The sequence below is a fragment of the Prorops nasuta genome, unplaced genomic scaffold (genome assembly GCF_024137725.1).
Source record: "Prorops nasuta isolate Cenicafe-Biocafe unplaced genomic scaffold, Cenicafe_Pnas_1.2 PNAS00017, whole genome shotgun sequence".
NCBI lineage: Eukaryota > Metazoa > Arthropoda > Insecta > Hymenoptera > Bethylidae > Prorops > Prorops nasuta.
The window spans coordinates 3,764,628-3,784,343 of NW_027116814.1; the positions used below are offsets into that span (position 1 = coordinate 3,764,628).

The 19,716-nt window shown below is 38.5% G+C and overlaps 3 protein-coding genes and 1 long non-coding RNA gene across 5 annotated transcripts; 1 reads left to right on the plus strand and 3 right to left on the minus strand.

The window, feature by feature from the left end:
* Positions 1-105: 105 nt before the first annotated feature.
* Positions 106-650, minus strand: LOC136779378 (uncharacterized). Its single transcript, XR_010823580.1, has 2 exons — positions 350-650; positions 106-275 (listed from the first exon to the last, which is right to left on the minus strand). It is a non-coding gene; the product is annotated as an uncharacterized lncRNA (long non-coding RNA).
* On the plus strand, positions 644-4,167 carry gudu (Armadillo repeat-containing protein gudu). The gene is made up of 10 exons (XM_066736904.1): positions 644-745; positions 813-1,117; positions 1,190-1,490; positions 1,561-1,764; positions 1,834-1,920; positions 2,010-2,258; positions 2,323-2,754; positions 2,855-3,481; positions 3,546-3,661; positions 3,770-4,167. Exons 2-10 carry the CDS (start codon positions 1,065-1,067, stop codon positions 3,801-3,803), a joined length of 2,103 nt encoding a protein of 700 aa, XP_066593001.1. The 5' UTR covers positions 644-745; positions 813-1,064; the 3' UTR covers positions 3,804-4,167.
* On the minus strand, positions 3,828-5,574 carry LOC136779377 (receptor expression-enhancing protein 5-like). The gene is made up of 4 exons (XM_066736916.1): positions 5,309-5,574; positions 4,735-4,967; positions 4,512-4,647; positions 3,828-4,436 (listed from the first exon to the last, which is right to left on the minus strand). Exons 1-4 carry the CDS (start codon positions 5,433-5,435, stop codon positions 4,390-4,392), a joined length of 543 nt encoding a protein of 180 aa, XP_066593013.1. The 5' UTR covers positions 5,436-5,574; the 3' UTR covers positions 3,828-4,389.
* Positions 5,558-19,283, minus strand: LOC136779373 (uncharacterized). 2 transcript variants are annotated; one of them, XM_066736906.1, is made up of 8 exons: positions 18,974-19,283; positions 12,050-12,354; positions 9,853-9,953; positions 9,391-9,545; positions 8,480-9,164; positions 7,850-8,320; positions 6,503-7,670; positions 5,558-5,610 (listed from the first exon to the last, which is right to left on the minus strand). In XM_066736906.1, exons 2-7 carry the CDS (start codon positions 12,138-12,140, stop codon positions 7,245-7,247), a joined length of 1,929 nt encoding a protein of 642 aa, XP_066593003.1. In that variant the 5' UTR covers positions 12,141-12,354; positions 18,974-19,283; the 3' UTR covers positions 5,558-5,610; positions 6,503-7,244. The 2 variants fall into 2 exon arrangements, with proteins under 2 accessions (XP_066593003.1, XP_066593002.1); XM_066736905.1 differs by having other exon boundaries at positions 5,571-5,610; positions 5,724-7,670.
* Positions 19,284-19,716: the final 433 nt, after the last annotated feature.

Consider the following 19,716-nt stretch of genomic DNA (forward strand, 5'->3'; position numbering starts at 1 on the left):
CTAATCATTATTTCATTTACATGTTTCTGACCATTCTTTGGCTTTTAAATAACGCCCCTCTTTACGAAGAACTAATAAATAAATATTTACAAAATACACATTAACCAAGTTTCTAAAAGGTTTAATTAACATCAATTTGACACTTCTGATGTTGTTATGATTTTTGCATCCTTTTCACGATGTTTATACAATAATTCATTTAAAAAATGAGCATGAAAAGTTGACTTATTTATAGAATTCTCGATCAGTTTCAATTCAGTCGATATTTCGTTTACCTTCAAAAAGATGAAGAAGGTTAATTTAAAATAACATTTTGAAAATAAAACAAAAATGTCGGGAACTAACTTACATATTTCTTATAGTTTAAAAAACGATTGTACTTTTGGTTATTAAGATAAGTTTGTCTAGCCTGCAGCATAAATATAATACATAGCGCTAAGCTTCCAATTAACACAAACCAATTTGTATTTTGAAAATAGCGTACTGTTGACATTTTAAGTTTGTTAGCTTATTACACTGAATCATAGCTAGTTGTTTCACTTTCTTCTAACATTGCCTTAACTTAGGACAGGGCCAGACAGGGCTCCAAGGGCTCTCGGAACCAGTGAAGCCAGATCGTGGACTCCCTATGCAATGCATCCGTGGAAGAGAATGTGCGTGCTACGACTGGGGAAGTGGGGAAGCATCTCACGAACATAGCAGCAGCTTTCTATGTGTGAGAGCTGCGCGCGCAGAAGACGTCATGGTATATGTACATACATATGTACTGCCAGTACTGAAAACCTATATTTTACGTGACATACATTGTACAGTTTTAGTACTCGCAGTAGTCGGAGTTGATAAATGAACGCAGCCTAAGCCGGTATTATCGAATTATACACAAATGATGACACATAAATAAAACAAAATGGCTGTGAAAGCCATTAAGCAACAAAATATATATCACGCGGGCAAATAAAAAAAGATAAACCAGAGCGTATTCTACATCTGTTTGATCAATATCGAAACTTTATTATTCATTCTGCAATTAAGCTTTACTTTTCAATATTAAAGAAAATTAAAAAATGCCTCCAAAGAAAAAGAAAGAAATAGAACCTCCAGAGCCGGTGGTAATGGAGTAAGTACAAAAAGTAAAATAATTCTAAAATTACGTTATTGTAAATTCTACGTTTTTAATTGCAAACTGCAGACCAGCACCAGATATAGAGGATGTCGAAGAAGAGGTACCTCAGCAACTAATTTCAATAGTGACTGGAGAACCCTATGGCCCAAAAATTCGTTACATTAGCGAGAAAGCTGAAGAAGAGAGTTCAGATGATGAGCTTCCATCAGAGAGCGACACTGAATCTAATTTTATCAAGGAAGAACTGCAAGATGTTTCATCCGAATTCTGGCATATCCAGAAGCTTATCAAATATATGAAAGCAGGAAATCAAACAGCAACCATGATTTCTTTGTGTCTTTTAAAAGATCACGAGCTTACCAATAAGGTTAAAGACTGTGATAGAAATTAATTTCAATGACATATCACGATCAGGTTTATAAGAATAATCTTTTTAGGACGTTCAAAGAGCAATTAACGATGTAGGAGGTTTAGAAGTGCTTGTAAATCTCCTAGAAACTAAAGAGTTAAATTGCCAGAGTGGATCGCTGTCTGTTCTGCTCCAAATTGCAGCAACAGCGGATATGAGACGTAATTTAATTGATCTCGACATTGTGACTCCTTTGATAGAATTATTGAAACATCCTGCCAGAGACATTCAGGCTAGTCATTGATGCTTCCATATTTTTTTTTCCTCAAGCTGGACCTGATCAACGATTATAGTCTTTCAGGTACTGGCGGCTGAGACAATGTCAGTGATAGCATTGGTGAGAAAAGCTAGAAAGCAAATTCGGATTCGTGGTGGAATACCTTTAGTTGTATGTATAAGCACTTCTAAAATTATAAAGAAATTAGATGAAACTGTATAATAATAATAATAATTATACTTATCATTATACATGGGCAGCTAGATGTCATGGATATTCCTGATAACGTTCTTCGTCGTCCATATGACGAATTGAGCGATAATAACAAGGAGCTTTTGGCGGTGGCTGTTGGCTGTGCAAAAGTTCTTAATTCTCTATGCAGTAGTCCTAAAATCAAATTAGAGCTACGTAAACATGGTGCAGTATTTTTAATGGCCCGATTCCTAAAATCAAAGTACACACCTCTGATCACGTCAATGATGGGAGTTGTTCAGCAGTGCGCTGATTTGGTATAAAGATACTTCAACAAAATCAACGTCTTTTTTATCAACTCTTAAGATGAATTATTCTTAGAGTGCTTTTAGAACGGCCTTTGAGGACATGGGCATCATCACTCACGTTGTTTATCATTTGAGAAGCGATAATGTGAAGCTGAAGGAAAATTGTGCATTAGCTATGTTCAAGTGTTCGGTGAATAAGGTCAGCAGAGATATGGTAAGAGAGGCTGGTGGTTTAGACCCTCTGTGTAAACTTATCCATGATATGGGAGTAAGGGCCAATAAGAAATTGTTGAGTGCGGTGACTGGGGCTATTTGGAAATGTGCGATGAGTCTTGAGAACGTGACGAGATTCAATCAGAATGGTCTAGTGGCTTCCTTGGTACCATTACTCGAGGAGCACGAGGATGAAAATGTCCTCACCAATGTCGTGGGGGCCCTCGCAGAATGTTGCAAAGATCCGTCCAATAGAAATGTTCTTCGCTCTAACGAAGGACTGCCCAAGCTGGTACACAATTTTCCACTCAACCTTCTCCAAACTGTTTTTTCCTAGCTTTTGTTCCTTTGACATCGATTAATGTTTACAATTATTGTCTTTTAATTTCTAGATCAGACTTCTCAGTAGCACCTACGAGCCCCTGCTAGAAAATATTCCATTAGTCATAAAAGAATGTGCTCAAGACGAGAATTGTATGGAAACTATAAATGACCCAGAGCATACCTTGGATGGTGTGAGACTGATATGGTCCCTGATGAAGCATCCCAGCAATATTGTCAAAAGGAACGCTTGTCTTGCTCTAGTTCCTTGTATAAAATATGCTGAAGACTCCGCTGAAATGGTTCGTGCTTTTGTTGGTGGTCTTGAATTAACAGTTAGTTTATTGGATAGCGATGACACTGAAGTTCTTAGTGCCGTTTGTGCCACAATCGCAGAAATTGCGATTGACCAGGAAAATTTGGGTATCTTGACGGATCATGGAGTAGTGAAGAAATTGGCTGATCTCGTCGGAACAGAGGACGAGGGCCTTAGGGCCAATTTAACACTGGCTATTGCTTATTGCTCGGAATGGGGTCAAAATAATCGTGAATTCGGTAAACTGAATGCTGTTGCTCCACTTTTGGATTATATGTCGAGCAAGAATAAGGAAGTCCTTAAAGGAGCCTGCATAGCTGCTTATCATCTCAGTAAAGATCCTTTGAATTGTATTACTATGCACACTTGTGGAGTCATCAAGGTAATAATCCAATTGGATCTTATTTAAATAATTTTCTCCATTTTAACGAACAGTTTTCCTTTAGCACGTTCTTAGGTTAGTTGGTTCAGAGGATCCTGAAGTTCAAATAGCAGCAGCCACCACGATAAGACATATAAGAAAGTTGGCTTTGACAGCTGAGAAATTCCATCTCAAAGAGATGCAAGTGTCTTTTACTACTTTGATTTTATTATCGTCCATTTTATGCTATAAATACTGTAAATTTTCTCCAACCTTTATTTATAAACGCAAAACGTTTTTTTTTTACAGAAGTACCTTAAAAGAAACGGATTATCGACGTTAAATTACCAGTAAAAACGAAAACAACTGTAATTTCATATAGTCTTTATTACAAAGGAGAAATATTTCGTTGTATACGAGCTTTTTCAGAATGCAAAATATAATACCAGACATAAATTTTCTCAATATGCCTTATTTTCGTTGCCTTTGATTATTCGACTAAATTAAATCATAAATTACATTCCTGATTCACTATTTGTGATAATACAAATCGTTTAAATCATCGGTAACAGCATTTCAGTATTTTGTAGAGAGCCGAAAAAACGTGTAAATGCTAAATACCTAAGGTCGTTGTTACCTTTTAAGTGCGAAAAAACAATTTTATTTGTACGGTACACTTAAATAAATTTGTGATGTATGATTTTATAGCTAAACTTTGTCTACAATCTAGTTATAAAAAATATAAGCTGGCACCTGAATTTTGTATAGGCACATTTAAGATTAGGAGATTTTCAATCCATGAAACTTATGCGCAGAGAATTTTTTCAGGAAACATTCTCTATGCAATGTAAAGGAATGGCGGAAAAGTGCAAATTTTTGCCTTGCAAAATTTTGCAGAATATTTCTTTTGACTAAAAGTAAATTCTTAGTTAATCTTTTTTCTCATTTAATAACGCATCTGCTGTGGCTTTAATGGCTGAAAGAGGACAAATTTCTAGGTTAAATTGAATTATAAAGTTATTTGGCAATATGTAAAAATTTGATTCCTCACCAACATCTTTAGCTTGAGATATAAAAGTATCAACACGTGTTCTGTATTGAAGGAATTTTGGACGAATGATTCTGCGGTACAGAACTAGTGAGCCATTGTAGTCTGTAGGTACCATGAGCCATATGTAGAACAAGCACTACAAAAAAAAAAAGCAAATAAACTGATAAAAGAACATACTTTACATAAAGTGATTGAAATAATACATGACTTTAAAGAGGCATACCTTGAGTAGCCAATATACTGGAAACCAGCTTACAATATAATCAGAGAAAAATTCTATGATGGTGAAGACTGCAAATACTACCCAATAAGTTAGCCACTTTGTGTCATCATCCTTTTTTGGACTTTCAATTGCTTTTATCGAACAATATGCTGGATAAATGAAACCTACAATGTTGCACAGCAATTGCTGACCAATTCCCACTACCAGGTACAGTGCGAACAACCCAGAAGATGCTATAATTAGAGATGAAACAATGAATAAGTTTAAAGCATGGATCAGACAAATGTTTCAGATTATAATGTTAGTAATAATCAATAGTCACATAAAATCAGATATTTAACCATATTTAGTATCTGTATTAATTGCTTCTGACAATGAGATATAAAAAGAGTATAAAATTGAGAGGATAAGATGTATTAAGTTTTAAGAAAATGATAGGTACAACGAGAATGATTTTATTCGGGGTGAGAAGGTAATATCTGAAAAAGTGATAAGTCATTTAGGATGATAAGCAAATGTTACGTAAAATGCCGGGATAAAGGTGAAGATAAAAAGGATCATAACCTAACTTTACCTAAAAAGACATAAAGACGATCAATTCCTGTCTTTCTCTCTATCGATGCAAAAAGTTTGGTCCACGGCTTACTTTCGTCTTTTAGAGCCTTTTCCACAGATTCCTTCACAGCGACGATTTTTGCCATTTTTGTTTATTGGTCGGAAGGATGAAACTCACTTTTAAACAGGACGTGATGGTAATTGATTATGGACGTTGCTCATAGCCAGCTCCGTTTTGTCCGTTTTCTTTCGATAGGTGGATTCGCAGTTCGCTTGCTCGTCGCGCGCTTGTCCAGTGCTATTGTCGACAATTTAGAAGCTCTGGTTGGTTGGATTTATAAAGACAGCAAAAATCCGTTATGCACTTTTAAATACTAGATCAACTTGTATGAGAAATCGCAGATAAGAGTTTGGATCAATAATATGACTTTAACCTTTATAGATTTTCACATATTTCTATTGAAGAATATACAGCCCCGAATCACTCAACCCTTTATTATAAATTCCTCCCTAAGATCGAAACTTTTATCGCCAAAGTAAAAAATACTTTGTTTATTAATTCAGGAAGCGAGCATTTGGTTCTCCAATCTTATATTTATTTGTTCTGTAGAGCTTACTGGACTTTTTTTTTTTTTTTAAATATATCATACACTGTTTACTTATGACTAATAATACTATAATATTATCGAGCGATATGCTACGTTTAAAAATTTATAAAAATACTTATTGAATATATTAATTAATTGATATTGAGCAGGTCGATGAAACAAAATTCAATTTAACTTTTAAAAACTGAACTCCGTAACAAAGTTTAGAATTGACTAGTTTTCATATTATCTTTCGAAAGGGGCACTCGTGAGGAACATAAAAAAAAATGTAAAAGGGAACATTTGACCAATTAATAAAAAATAGCGAAAAACTTAATATGTAATAGCTGTTGTAATTGAATAAAATTGATTGAACGTAAGTATAAATTTGTCGATTCCATCACAGCTTATCTTCGAACTTATCCGTCATGGACTTGACAGGGATTCGAAGCATTTTCCAATATTTTATATTTATACAATACTATGATATAGTTTAATGATATTATTACTATAAATTAATTGATAAATTGATACAATTACGGCATGTGAAACCATGCAGCAAATATTTATATTTTTGGAGGTCTTCGTCATTATATCTTTTCAGTCGAGGAACAATGGTTATTTACAAATGAGGTTATGTATCGTTAAACTAAAGAGTTTCGATAAGGTCACAGATGTAATGACCAATGCATCATGAATTCTGCATCCAGTGATCCAAATCAAGGACGTTGCAAGAGTTTTCTTCCAATCTTCACTCAAAACTACGTTTCACACATATGTATAAACGTACCAAACTTTCTGTTGACGTTAAAGTGCGGATACATGGCGCATGTGCGGAGGACACGCGCATGCGTGGAGCGAAGTGCGGCATGAATTTGACTTTAAAGTTCGACGACCCCGAATTTCATAAACTTTAAATCGTAAGATTAGAAATAGAGAGATCCTATATGAACACAACACACCTGTGCGAAATGTAAACATTTCAGGAAAATAATCAACGAAAGTGTCAGGATACTGTAGGGTGCATTGCTACATCAATTCTGCTTAAAAAAAAAAAAGAAAAAAAGACAATCGTGGTATTTTAGCCAATAGTCTCTTCACCTTCAATCTTATACGACAAATTGACGAAAGTAAGGAAGCGGCAGGTATTAATTAATCCTGGTACCATGACCCTCGCACCTTTATTTTGATACCGATGGTAATTGTCAACTAGTCAATTTAAAGGCTGTATTTACGTATCACGCGTCGTCGAAACTGGCGACGTTAGCACACACGCGATATCCTGCGTTTTCCAGGTACTCCCCTGAAGAGGTATTGCTCTACCGATAAAGCATTGTAGGAGAAATGTGAGAGAAATAAAAACCTTTATCACTGTTTCGTGGACTGCAGGTTGAGTTTTCTTTCCATAGCTTTGATTTTCAAGCACTTGGCGAGCAGACCGATTATCGTTAGGACTGCGGCTAGAAATGAAATGACACCGAGAAACACGAGTACCATAAACCAACTCTTGAAATTGCCAATTCGGTCGGCAAAATCACAATCGCAATTTTCCGTCCCGTTTAAATTCAACGCGGTAAAATTGACCGGCTTTAAGGATATTATCTTGAACTTGTGGGCTCGTTTGACGAACTTGTAAGATATGGAGTAAGTGAACTCCTGGCCATCGAAGGATCCCTTGGCGCTGTAATAACGAATCAGCAAGGCGTTCCCATTGGATGTCAGAGGAACTTGCAGATCGTTAATATCCTTGTGGGACTCGTCGCAAAACGACCAAATCACCATTTTGGTGTTCGCCTGAAAAAAAAAATAATTATCTCTTGTTATGATACATATAGGTATACACATATATATATATATAAACAAGAAGACGTTGTTCAACGAAATAAACATCCGGAATATGATTATTTAAGCATGATACTTCCTCGGCAGCAGATACTGATTCTGGATGGAACGAGGCAACTATTCGAAATTACCTGAGCTCCATTATAAACAACGATCTCGTTTCCGGGACAATAATTAATGCTGAAGTTTCTCCTGTGTCCGATCTCGTTTTCGATGGTGTGTCGTACGATGGTGAGTCTAACGGAGATTTTTTCGTTGGTCCTGCCGATGAATCTGTAATTGCAGGTGGTTTGGGGAGGAAACCAGCTGCGAGGGGACTCGATGCTCTCCCGTTGCTTCCGATCGGTGCTTTTGTAAACGAACTCGCAGCTCCTGTGCATCCTGGATGTCCTCGATTCGGTCTCCTGCAGAGTTAACTGGAAGCCATCGTGCATTATCGTCCCATCGTTCTCCGCTTTGAACTCGACTATCACGTTCCTCCCTCGGGATAAAATCCTCGGCACGTGACCCGAACCGCAGAACTTCCAAATCTCGTAGAGAGTACCGTTTACGTTCTCCAGCACTGCCAGATAGTCCCCGACGCACACGTTACGATGTCTACCCTGGAGGAAATGAAAGATCCATTTGGAAAAATTCGCTCGATTATTCCACTATACAGGGCGTCCCGTAAATAATTCACGATAGTCACCGCCCACCCAAGAGTGCAAAAAATTACGCGACGCCCTGTACATCTCTAATTATCGAAGCAACTAATTCCTTACGTTGTAGGATTGCAGACGATAATAAAATTGAGGATCCTCGATGTCGTCGAGGTTTCTATCAGCGTTATTAACACGGGATTGTTTCCTCGACAAGAATTTCTGTTTCTTCGAGTGTCTGATCTTCACGGAAGAATCGTCGTAATCCTCGTCTATCGTCTCGTCTCCCTTCAGGGGCCCAGAATTCCTTCTCTTATTCTGCTGAGCTATCAGCAGCTCGTCGTCCTCGTCCCTCTCGGTTTTCCACGTAGGTTCGAGCCATCTTTTTCTTTTCAATTTCCTCCTCCCCGATTCGCCCAACGAGTTCTCCACGTGTTGCTCGCAGTTCTCCGTTTGGCAGCCAAGCTGCGACGTGTAATTCATCAGATTGTAAGCGTCGTCCAGCTGACTGCCGATTTTGAATCTTCCCAAAGTGGATTCAAACGCGATCCTGCAGCGGATCCCTCTCGGATAGAATCCTGGGTAGCCAGGGGAGGTGAGTCTGCAGCTCCTTTTCTCGTTCCTCACTGAACACTCCAGAGGACACTCTGTATGGGACTTAAACTGGGACGATCCTTTGTAACGTTCCGCAGCCAGACTGGCCGGTAACAAGGAGAATTGCGCCGAGAACAATACTGGATTGTCCATTGCGAAACTCGAATCCGAATCCATGATAATGTCCAGATCAGGGCCTTTCTTCAGGAATAATCTGCCAAGAAATATAGATAGACGAATCTTAGCAAATTTCTAATTTTGTAGAATTACTTTTTTTTTTACACTTTTCTCATATATATTTTGTTCATAGATTTCTCGAAACTGCAACATTTGGAATAATCAAGGATATTTTATTCCAATGGCAATATACGATCCTCTTCTGTATTGGTTTTAACAATTCGCTTCGTTTTCGAAAATTTGCTGCTGGTTTGTTTGAGTACCTTGTTACATTGGCCGTTACGTGTCCGCAGTAACGACCAGTCTGGTCCACGCTGCTGCTTTCATCCACACCATCGGAAAACTGTATGTACGCGCCTTGGCATTTCGAGTCCCTTAAATATCCTACCTGCATCCTTCGTACTTTCAACTCGATCACCTGTGAAATTGCAATTCTTCGATAAAAATTATTGCTCCCCTCTCGTTGCATTAATAATAATAATAATAAATATACGGTAAGTGATATTTAATTTTGCAGTATTTTATTAAATCGGATCGATTGGTACAAACTATTTATAAAATTTTTAAAAACTGATAAAGGTGAATTAAAAAAATTGATTACACTAAAAATGATACGGTTCGTCTCAAGTGAATAAATTATAAGAAATGTTCTATACAGTTTGTATAAAAATCCGGAATCCAATAAAAAGAATATTCTTTTAATTGATTAAACAAATTCGACTCACCTGTGGATCCCTGAGAGGCGTTCTGATACGAATGACGCATTTGCCCATTCGTCCAGTCCATCGAATCCAGCCGATCGAATTGCGAATAGTGCGATTGCAACCTGTGCGAAATACCAAAATAAATTTTAATCAATATTTCAATAAACAACGAGACACTTTTTTCTCTCAATTATTTAAATTACCATACACGCGCGCGCGCATCACGTTTGATTAAATCAATATTTTACAAAAAAAAAAAAAAAAAAATCATTAACCACGTAGCAAGCAATACTCTTATATACACGCAAAGACATTTACGTTGAAAAGCATTGGGGATATAAAATTTGTATAACAGAGAAAAATTCCATTATACAACTTTAAGACAATGTTGCGTCGAGTCTGATAGAAAAAGACCGTGGCAAGAAAGTGCTGGAACGTGATGGAGTTTTAATAAAGAGAACAAATTGGTATATCGATAACGCTCTTTCCTCTCGATTTGAATAATCAATATTTTGCAGAAAAAATTCATTAACCACGGCAAGCACCACTTAAAAAATCTCGTCAATAGGAGTAATCGTCGAGAGAGCACTCTCATACGAAAAGACATTTGCGATAAAGTGCATTAGAGATGTAAAATTTTATAATAGAGAAAAATTTCCATTATGCGAGTTCCACACAATGTTGCGTCGAGTCTGATGGAAAAGGACCATAGCAAGAGAGTGCTGGAACGTGACGAGAGAGTTTTAATGATAAATCGAGCAAATTGGTGTATCGATAATTGTGTGTGGGGGAATCGTCGAGAGACTTTTACATATATATATATATATATATATACACGAAAGATCCGAAGGGTAACGTTTAAAGGCATTTACTAGACAAAAAAGAAAATAATCAGAAGCTTTATTTATTCAACAGTCCTTGCTGTAGGAATTAATGAAATTACTCCGCGGTGTGGTGTGGTATATATGGTTAGGAGGGTGGGGTTACCAGCAATTAATTAGCATTGATGCAGCCGATTTCATTGAAGCGAAGCGTCGTTTGCTGATGCTATTTCAATCTGCCACCCCTCCCCCCCCCCCTTCAACCCCTAGCGATCTCCCACCCTCTAACTACAGCTTTCACTGTTATTTCGTCTTTTCCTCGTCCTTTCCATCCATCGATATCTTCTCTGCATATCAAAGCCAATAAATTACCATGCAAATTTTATCGGTAAACTTTAACCATGTATACATATATATATATATATATATATATATATATTCAAGCGTTCGTTAAAACAGGCAAAAGAAATTATTGAAAAAGCACACGATATTGTGTATACATATAATATTCCGTACATTATCGAGGAACGAGTGTATCGAGGAAAGAGTTTTATGTAGTCTAAAGCGAAGGGGGGGGGGGGGGAGTTTATCGGGTAATTTGTCCGTAGGAATAATTAACGGGGAGAAGGCGAGATTGCAATTTACATAATTAATTAACTCGGTAGGCAGGATGTATTTATATCGATAGGGAAACGCACAAATGCGGCCCACAGTGGCCGATAATAATAATTACTGTTGGATCTAACGCGAGTTAATTGCAAATTAGTCAGCAGCTGCATTTAATTGTCCATTTTTTTGCATAATGCCACCCCCCCCCCCCCTTAATACTGTTCTCTCTGCCCTCGTGCATCCAAGGGTGCGAAGGGGTTTTTTATTATCTTCGTTCCATACACTCCGACGCCTGGCGAGTGTCTTGGTTGGCGCGCGTATAAAAATCATCGCGACTTCCGGGTCTTCGGCGCGCCAAACGCGTGCCCCTACATATTCATCGCAGTGTCGAGTCTCTTCTTTCGAGTGTCGCGAGTACTCGACAACATTTCCCGAGAGAGAAAAGGCTCGAAAAAGTCTCGTGAATATTCATATTTCTTACCGCACACCTTTCTTCCGATTATTCGACCTTCGATCTGTAATGATTTTTATGTCAAGCTATACGTAATGCATTGGTGGAATTTGTTTGTCGAGATTGCGCGTTTGTGCTTACGTTTCCCACGAGAAAATACAAATTCTAATTAGCCTCCCTCCTTAATGATTTTTACAGGATCGATGGAGCCCGTAGTTGTTATCAAAATTGATCCTATATATATATGTAGAGTGTTAAATGTGGTTGACAAGGGTGAAAGTGGCAATGAAGAGAGAGAGAGAGAGAGAGAGAGAGAGAGGGGGGGGGGAGGACTCACCTCTAGCTTCCTGCAACGCCTGTGCGTGATTTTCGACGAAGATTAGGAGGATCAGCCAAGTCGTGAAGAAAAGGCCAGGATTCCATCTCATCTTCGTGGTGGAGGGAAGACGGGAGAAAAATATCGCCAGGTTTTTGGTCAGACTCGACGTCTCTTCGGCTCCATGATCATTGAGTCTCCTCTCGCTCCCCCCTCTTTTTGAGTGCAAGTGCACTTGCTACGCCTCTTCAAGTTCCTCCTCGGCTTCCTCGCCAACGAAGCCCCGGAGCTGTGTACGTGCTTATCACTAGCTGGCCAGATAACACCTGCGCGACAAACAACTCGGTGTAAATAGGAGCAGCACTTCCCTGTAATTAATCCGGCACACCAGTAATTTCCAGCCAGATAGACTTTCATAGACTAAAATGTCAAACAACGCACGTTTCCTCCCTCTGCAGCCTGCGCGTCGCTAAACCTCCGAGCAACGACGAGATATCGTTTTCATTAAATAGTTTATTCGAATGGTTACAAAATTCACATATATGTATATAATGTAATTTCCGATAAATATCTCAAAAGTCATAAAAAAAATTTGATCCATTTAACAAAATTTCCTTGATCCAAGAAAACAGCTCGTCGACACCACAATTTTCTACGAAGAATGACCCTAGAATGTCTAAAATTTATAATTCCCTCAACCACGAAGCGTTAGAAAGGAGAAAGAAAGTACAATATCAACAAGAGTTTTCGGATTAACGTGTTCCGATTCGAGAGACGTTCGTTTATCCCGCTGACTGTGGTCCCGGAATAAAGAGCGAGCCGATTATCCCGGAGTTGTTATCCCTCGGGAGCACCGTAGGGAATAAGAGGACGCAAAAGTTTTAAAGACGCCCGTGACCCGATTACGCGAGAGCCCGGAGAATTCGCCGGCTCGCCTCATCCACCACAACCGGATAGGAATGTCGATGAGCTCGAGGATTCTCGGGGATTTCCGTTCGGGATCAGAAGAGCGCTTTTAGTTTCGCGACATTTCTTCACTGCTAATTATATATATATATATATAGACGTTTTACAGAGACCATAGGAACTTGTATGAAATATATATAATAAGCTGCTTATCAAAACTTCGATGGAATTGTCGGAGGAAATTGGCAAAATTAAGCGACTGAATGGGGGAGGGACGATGAAAAGAGGAGAGGAGTGGGGGGGGGGGGGGGGGGGTAGTAAGCATCGATGCCATTTACAAAGATATCCCGAACTATCATCCCTTCAACCGGCTGCCTCTCGTTTCCGTCTATTCGCCTCCAGCTGGACGAGTAATTGCTGCTAAAATTATCTCTCTCTCTCTCTCTCTCTCTCTTCCTTTTCATTTTCGTTATTCTTTTTTCATTATTTTATTTTCCTCGTTTTTTTTCCACGTGACCTCCCCCCCACCCCTGTGATTTACACTATTTATAGAGGAGGTCCCTTCGATTCTTTCCAATTAGCAGTTCCCCCTGGACAATTTGTTTTCTCATTGCACAGCCACATCTCGTGTTTCTTGTTTTACCCATATTTTTCTCCCTGCGAAAATGTTGTTTGCTCCACCCACCCTACAGCCCCCACCCCCCTCCTCAATATGGCTTTCAAAAAACCAAACCTTTCGCGTAACAAAGGCCGTCGCGCCATATTTCTCGGTCCACGCGCGTGGCGAAAATATAACAATATATTTTTCCGCATTTTTAAATAACTTTGCTCGCGTCCCGTGCTCGATTACTCTCATTTTTTATCTGCCAAATGTCCCATCACGCTCTTTCGCACTGCTTCGCTCTAGTGTACATATATATATATATATACACTACAGGTTTTTTCACGAGTTTTCACTCTTACCCTGGAAAAATCCCTATCGATTTTCGATAAATTTTCACTTCCGACCAAAGTGAGGGGATCTAGTGATTTCTAGTTTTTCCATGCACTCTATATATATATATATATCTACTACACTATAGTATATAGAGGCGACTCGTCTATCCGATAAGATTTTCAATTCTCCGCCATTAAAGCGCAGGGATCTGCCGGAAAATTCAATTCCGCGAGGCTGAGAGAGCTGTAATTATGTATCTACTAACAAGCAGACTGATATCCTGCAGGAATAAGGGATTTTCTTTAAATTCCCAACCCTCTCCGCCCCCTCGCAACTGTATATTATCAAAAGCTGAGAATAATTACTCGCTCGCCAATTATATCCCTTTGCGAAACGCCTTCCAAACGAACGACTCTCGCCGTGCGATTTACATTATTAAATCCTGCTGCTTGTTTCTCCGCATCGATTATGCAATCGACTGCGTTCGTATCCTTTTGCCAGGAGGTGGTTTATATAGCGAAATAAGCCCGAAGCCAATCGAATGATCGCGATCGAGTGGGGATAATTTAGCGTCGAATTAATTAGAGCAATACAGCCTTAAGGCGATTGTATAGCATTAACCGCGTTAGCGAGGACTCGCTGTAACTTTCCTCGCTGCTCGGGCCAGGCTTCGTTGATCAAACGCGAGTGTTATATATATAGTAGACAATAGGTTTAAGCGTGGAATATGCTACCAACGCGTCTGCAAACACGAAAAGTCAATGAAAGAAATTAAATCTCGAGAGAGAAAGGAGAAAAAAAAAACAAGTGTAGGTCCAGCTAAAGCTCCAGGACGAAAGCCAATTTAACGAATGAAATTTCACGACGCGGAATGAAAAGGCAAACTGTGCAGCGAGTATCGTTGCTGTTAAAGCGCGTGCACAATGGGAATACGCGACTGTAAAGAAAATTTGGACAAGAGCGGAATTATAAAATATAAATTTGCAGTGCGATAGGACGCGCGTGGATGGGAGAGGAGAGGAGAGAATTGAACTGCTTTCTCTCGTATCATATTTAAGCTACCATTAAAGCGTGTCACGTGATTCTCGTACATATCCTGCTCCTCTGCATAGTAGCTATTCGATGAATCCCCAGTAATGTAGCAAATTTATGCATTATTGTTCGTTGATAAAATTGCACGTGGCAAATTCCTAATTTTATATATCTATATATATATTTATATATATATTTTATATGCAATTTTTTGTAGTTTTCATATCTGCAGCTTGTATCATCTTTGGTTCAGTTTTATATACTCGTGAAATTTTTATATTGCGTCTGTCATTTTGGTTAATCTTTGAATAATTTGGGTTTTACTCTTTAAACGTTAAATTATTTCGAAATATCATAAATTCCACTTGATGGTTTTATTCTTAACAGGTCATTATATATATATATAATGTATTTATATAGAGAGAGAAAAATTGTAATGAGGTAAAATAATTAGCTAGCAGCGCGCAGGTTGAACCGAAGTTAAACGCAAGTTGGAGAAGCGCAATTAGGTGGAAGGAGCAAAGTATAAAGTAATAGTTTCTTCCATTCTTTTTCGGTCGACTATACCAAGCCCTTCTTTATTCTTCTTGTAATCCCCTTGGCACTGTTTTCGTTTCGTTGCCCCCAGCGTTGCACAACCCCTTTCCCGGCACACTGCAATTATTCCCCGCACTTTTTCGGATTCTCGGATCCTTTGCAAAACTCACAAAGACTCGAGAGATCTCCACTTTCATCCCTCCCTTTTGTTTCCGTCCTCGTGGAAAAAGAGAAATCGTAGCGAGAACGCGAAAGATCGCGCGCGTACAGAGTGAAAAAAGGGGGGGGGGGATATAAACCTTTGAAAATTATCCAATTTCAACAATAACAAACGATAATAAAATTATATATATATATATCAGCAAGTAATATATTCTCACTTTACAAAACTCCATTTTCACATAATTAATCTTGTTCGATCAAAATTACACGAGAGAGCATCTACACCCTTCAATCGAATTAAATCAGGAACGTCTCTCTTCTGGTACTCGAGTTATCGCGCGCGTACAGAGTAAAAGGGGGGGGGGAGGTATAGATCTATAATAGAAACTGACAAAATTTCTACGATCGCATAAAATTGAAAAAATTCTCAAAACCTTGATAAAATATTATATATATATATATATATATATATATATATATATATATATATCAAGTGATATATCGCCTGTTCAAAAGTCCATCTCAACACAATTAATCTCGTTCGATGAGGGTACACGAGAGAGCATCTTCGGTCGTTTATCGAGTTAAATCGGGAACGTCTCTCCTCGCGTGCTCGAGTTCCGGTTATTTTAAGCAATTGTTAAGTGGCGCGAGGGCTCGTGGCGAAGACACGTTTACATCTCGGCGCGTCTCAACAGCCATGATTCACCGGTGACATCGACACCATCAGCAGCATCCAGCAGCATCGGCCTCAGCATGAGCACACCCACCTAGTCGACACTCTCTATCTCCGCAGCAACAGACATCCCGAATTATCCTGGACCCTCGTTATCTCATCGCTTCAATCCAATGTTCTCCACGCTCGACGATTAATCACGCTCGCCAATCACTCATTAGCCAGATGCACTCTTCATTATTATATTGCACCATTGCTTCTTTACATAACAATTGAATCACCAGAGTCAAATTTTTACTTTTTTCGCTCTTTCGCCCTCTCCCCTGTTTTCCTCCATTTTCCAACGCAGTTTCACGAGTGGAAAGTTTGGCTTTTCGCTTAATCCTGCAAAAGCCTTTGTGCAGTTGCATAATGGATGGATTAAATTCTAGCGAAACAGCCACTGGTAGGAGGGAAGGGTGTCAGGAAAGGACGAATTTTGTTTATATATATAGCATTGATGGTACCTAAATGATTTCTTCTCTTCGATAAATGACTCGAAGCTCGTCACTGATGACTTTGGTTGTATTCTTGCGCACTATTCGACGTAGCGTTACATCGGAATCTGTTTCTTCTGCATCGAGAGCTACGTGTGGCTTGCGTGGATTAAATTCTAACGAAACAGCCACTGGTAGGGGTGTTAGGAAAGGACGAATATTGTATATATATATATATATAGCACCGATGCTACGTAAATGATTTCTTCTCTCCGATAAATGACCCCCGAAGCTTGTCATCGATGCCTCTTTTGGCCGTATCCTCGTTATTCGACGTAGCGTTGCATCGCAATCTGTTCCTTGTGCATCGAGAGCTACGTGGCTTACAGCGATTTTGCATTAACCAGTTTGCAAAAAAAATACAGCAGTGTGTGTGTACAACGATTGATCCCTCGCTGAAAAATTCAATCCAATATGCGCGTGCGTGTGCTAGTCTGAATTTCCTGAAAGTAATAAAGCAAAATTTGTTTGTCCCGAAAAACGATAAAAATGTTTCGCGAGGAATTATCGAGGGAAATTGTTGAAATTGCTGAATCACGCGTGGATCGAGAAGAAATAAAGCGTTTCTCCTCGAATTATCCCAATAATTCCATGGAGAATTCAAGATATATCGCCGACGGGACAATCAATTATCGCGATAATTCGCCCTGTGTTCCAGATATTCAAAGGGGGTTAATGATTGTTCGATTATCAATACAGAGTGCTAGCAGCCTTTTAAACGTGATAACAAGAGTCAATGGCCTGTATCGTATTAATTTATATATATATATATATATGTACTTTGTTGCTGCTATCCGCCAAAGGGAAACAAAGACTTTCGTTATTAAAAGTCAAATGATTAATTGAGAAATTCAATATTTATCGAATCATCGAACCAGTTATTCAATGAAAAGGTCACTGGATCGATCGATTTTCAGAAGATTAAACCTTGTTTTTCAACTAAATTTTATGTGGAGAACGAGGATTTAAATTTTATATCTGTGAGAGGATAAAGAAATTTTGCTCTAAGAAATTTGTTACATTTTGCATGTGGAACACACAATTGGCTTTGTACGTTAGATGGAGCAAAGCTTGTGAAAAGGAGATGGGATTTTTTTTAATGGCCACAGTTTTTCCTGTCACTCTCTTTAAATCCAACGTGCAATAGGGGGAAAGTTTTTTGATTTAAGAAATTTATCGAATATAATTGGCTTTACATAATAGAAAACAAAAGTTGTGATAAAGAGATTAATTTTTTTAATGGCCACAGTAGTCTTCCCTGTCAGTCTTTCAATCCTACCTACAATAGAGTAAAGAATTTTTTTTTGTAAGAAATTTCTTGAGTGTTTAGAATAATAGGCTTTGTATATTAGGGGAAGCAGAGCTTATCAAAAGGGGATAAGATTTTTCTATATATGACTACTACAGTTTTCCTGTCATTATTTAAATTCCATTTGCAATACGGGCCAGATTTTTCTCTTTAAGAAATTTATAGAGTATGTTTGTTATAATTGTATGGCTATAAAAAAATACTTATGAAATAGAAAAAAGGACTTTTTTAAATGATTATAATTTTGTTCTCTCTCGGTCTTTAAAAAGATATTTCGATCGAGAAATTTATCTCGAACATACGTAGTTTACAATTGGTTTTAAACAAGAGAAAACGAGGCTTACGAAAAAGAGACTGGAATTTCTTCAATGACAATACTTTCCCTGCCATCGGTCTGGCGCGATTTATGATTTTATTTCCCAATTTGATCGATTAATTTCGGTCAAGTGGCGGTAATCATCGAGATTGACCGAAGTCCCCGACTCAATCTGATCTTTAAGCACGTGGTAACCCAACAGACTAACGAGATGCATTGCCATTGACTCTCGTTGGTAGCATAAAAAATTCACTCTGATTCACGATGAATTTTACAAATACCATCGTACTCGTCGAGCTAAAAAAAGCAAAAAGAGACTCGTATCACTGAAAAAAAAAACTCATTCGGAACAACGTCAATGAAATATTAGCTTAGAAATTATCGAAATTCAAGTAAATGGACCAAGAATTGATTTCATGTTCAAAAATCTTCCTCCGGCTCTCTGTTCAAGGTCTCAATTATGTCAAACGATACCTTAAAAAACAAATCACTCGACAATGTTACAAATTGGATGAATATACACAAAAAATTCACCGTTTCAGCTGGATCCTGGTACTCATATCACACAGCATGGACCACTGATATCGATACCAAGGTTGTGCGTTCAGCGTGTGCACGTGACACTCGATTCAATATCAAAGTTTGGTTCACTTTGCCATCAACGCGAACCACACAGATTGGTCCTTCTTCTTGGTCGAAATATTTCCTTACGACTGAGTCGAAGGAAGGATCCGGTAAAATTCGTTGATAGTGAGAGTGGTGGGGGTAAGTTCCAGGGGTGGCACGTGGCACTTTTTATCGAGAAATCACACGTGTCACGCGAGATTATTGGGCTTTGTGAGAGGCTGATGACAAATGGACCATCGCATATGGCGCGGCGCGCTAGACTGAAGGCCAGATTTTCCAGCAGCTACGCAACGCCCGAGCAGCCCCACTCTTCCCTCTTTTCCTCTCTCCCTCTCTCCCTCTCTTTCCCCATACATTCCTCCCCCTCTAATCCATCGAGATATTTTCATTTTACAAAATAACATTTGTTTTTTTTCTGAGACAGCCAAAGACCGAGAGGTTCGGATGGTCCAAGAGTTTTAACACAGTTTTCCTCCATTAATTTAGTCGCACACTGGACAGGTGTAATTTATCGAGCTGAAATAGAAAGAATAATATAATTGAGTCAGCCAAAGACTTTGCACAATAAATTTGAAAGAGTAAAACTTACTGCAGGACTTTGTATATATATAAAATAGGAACAAGGTACATAAAATTTTTCTTGGCACAGT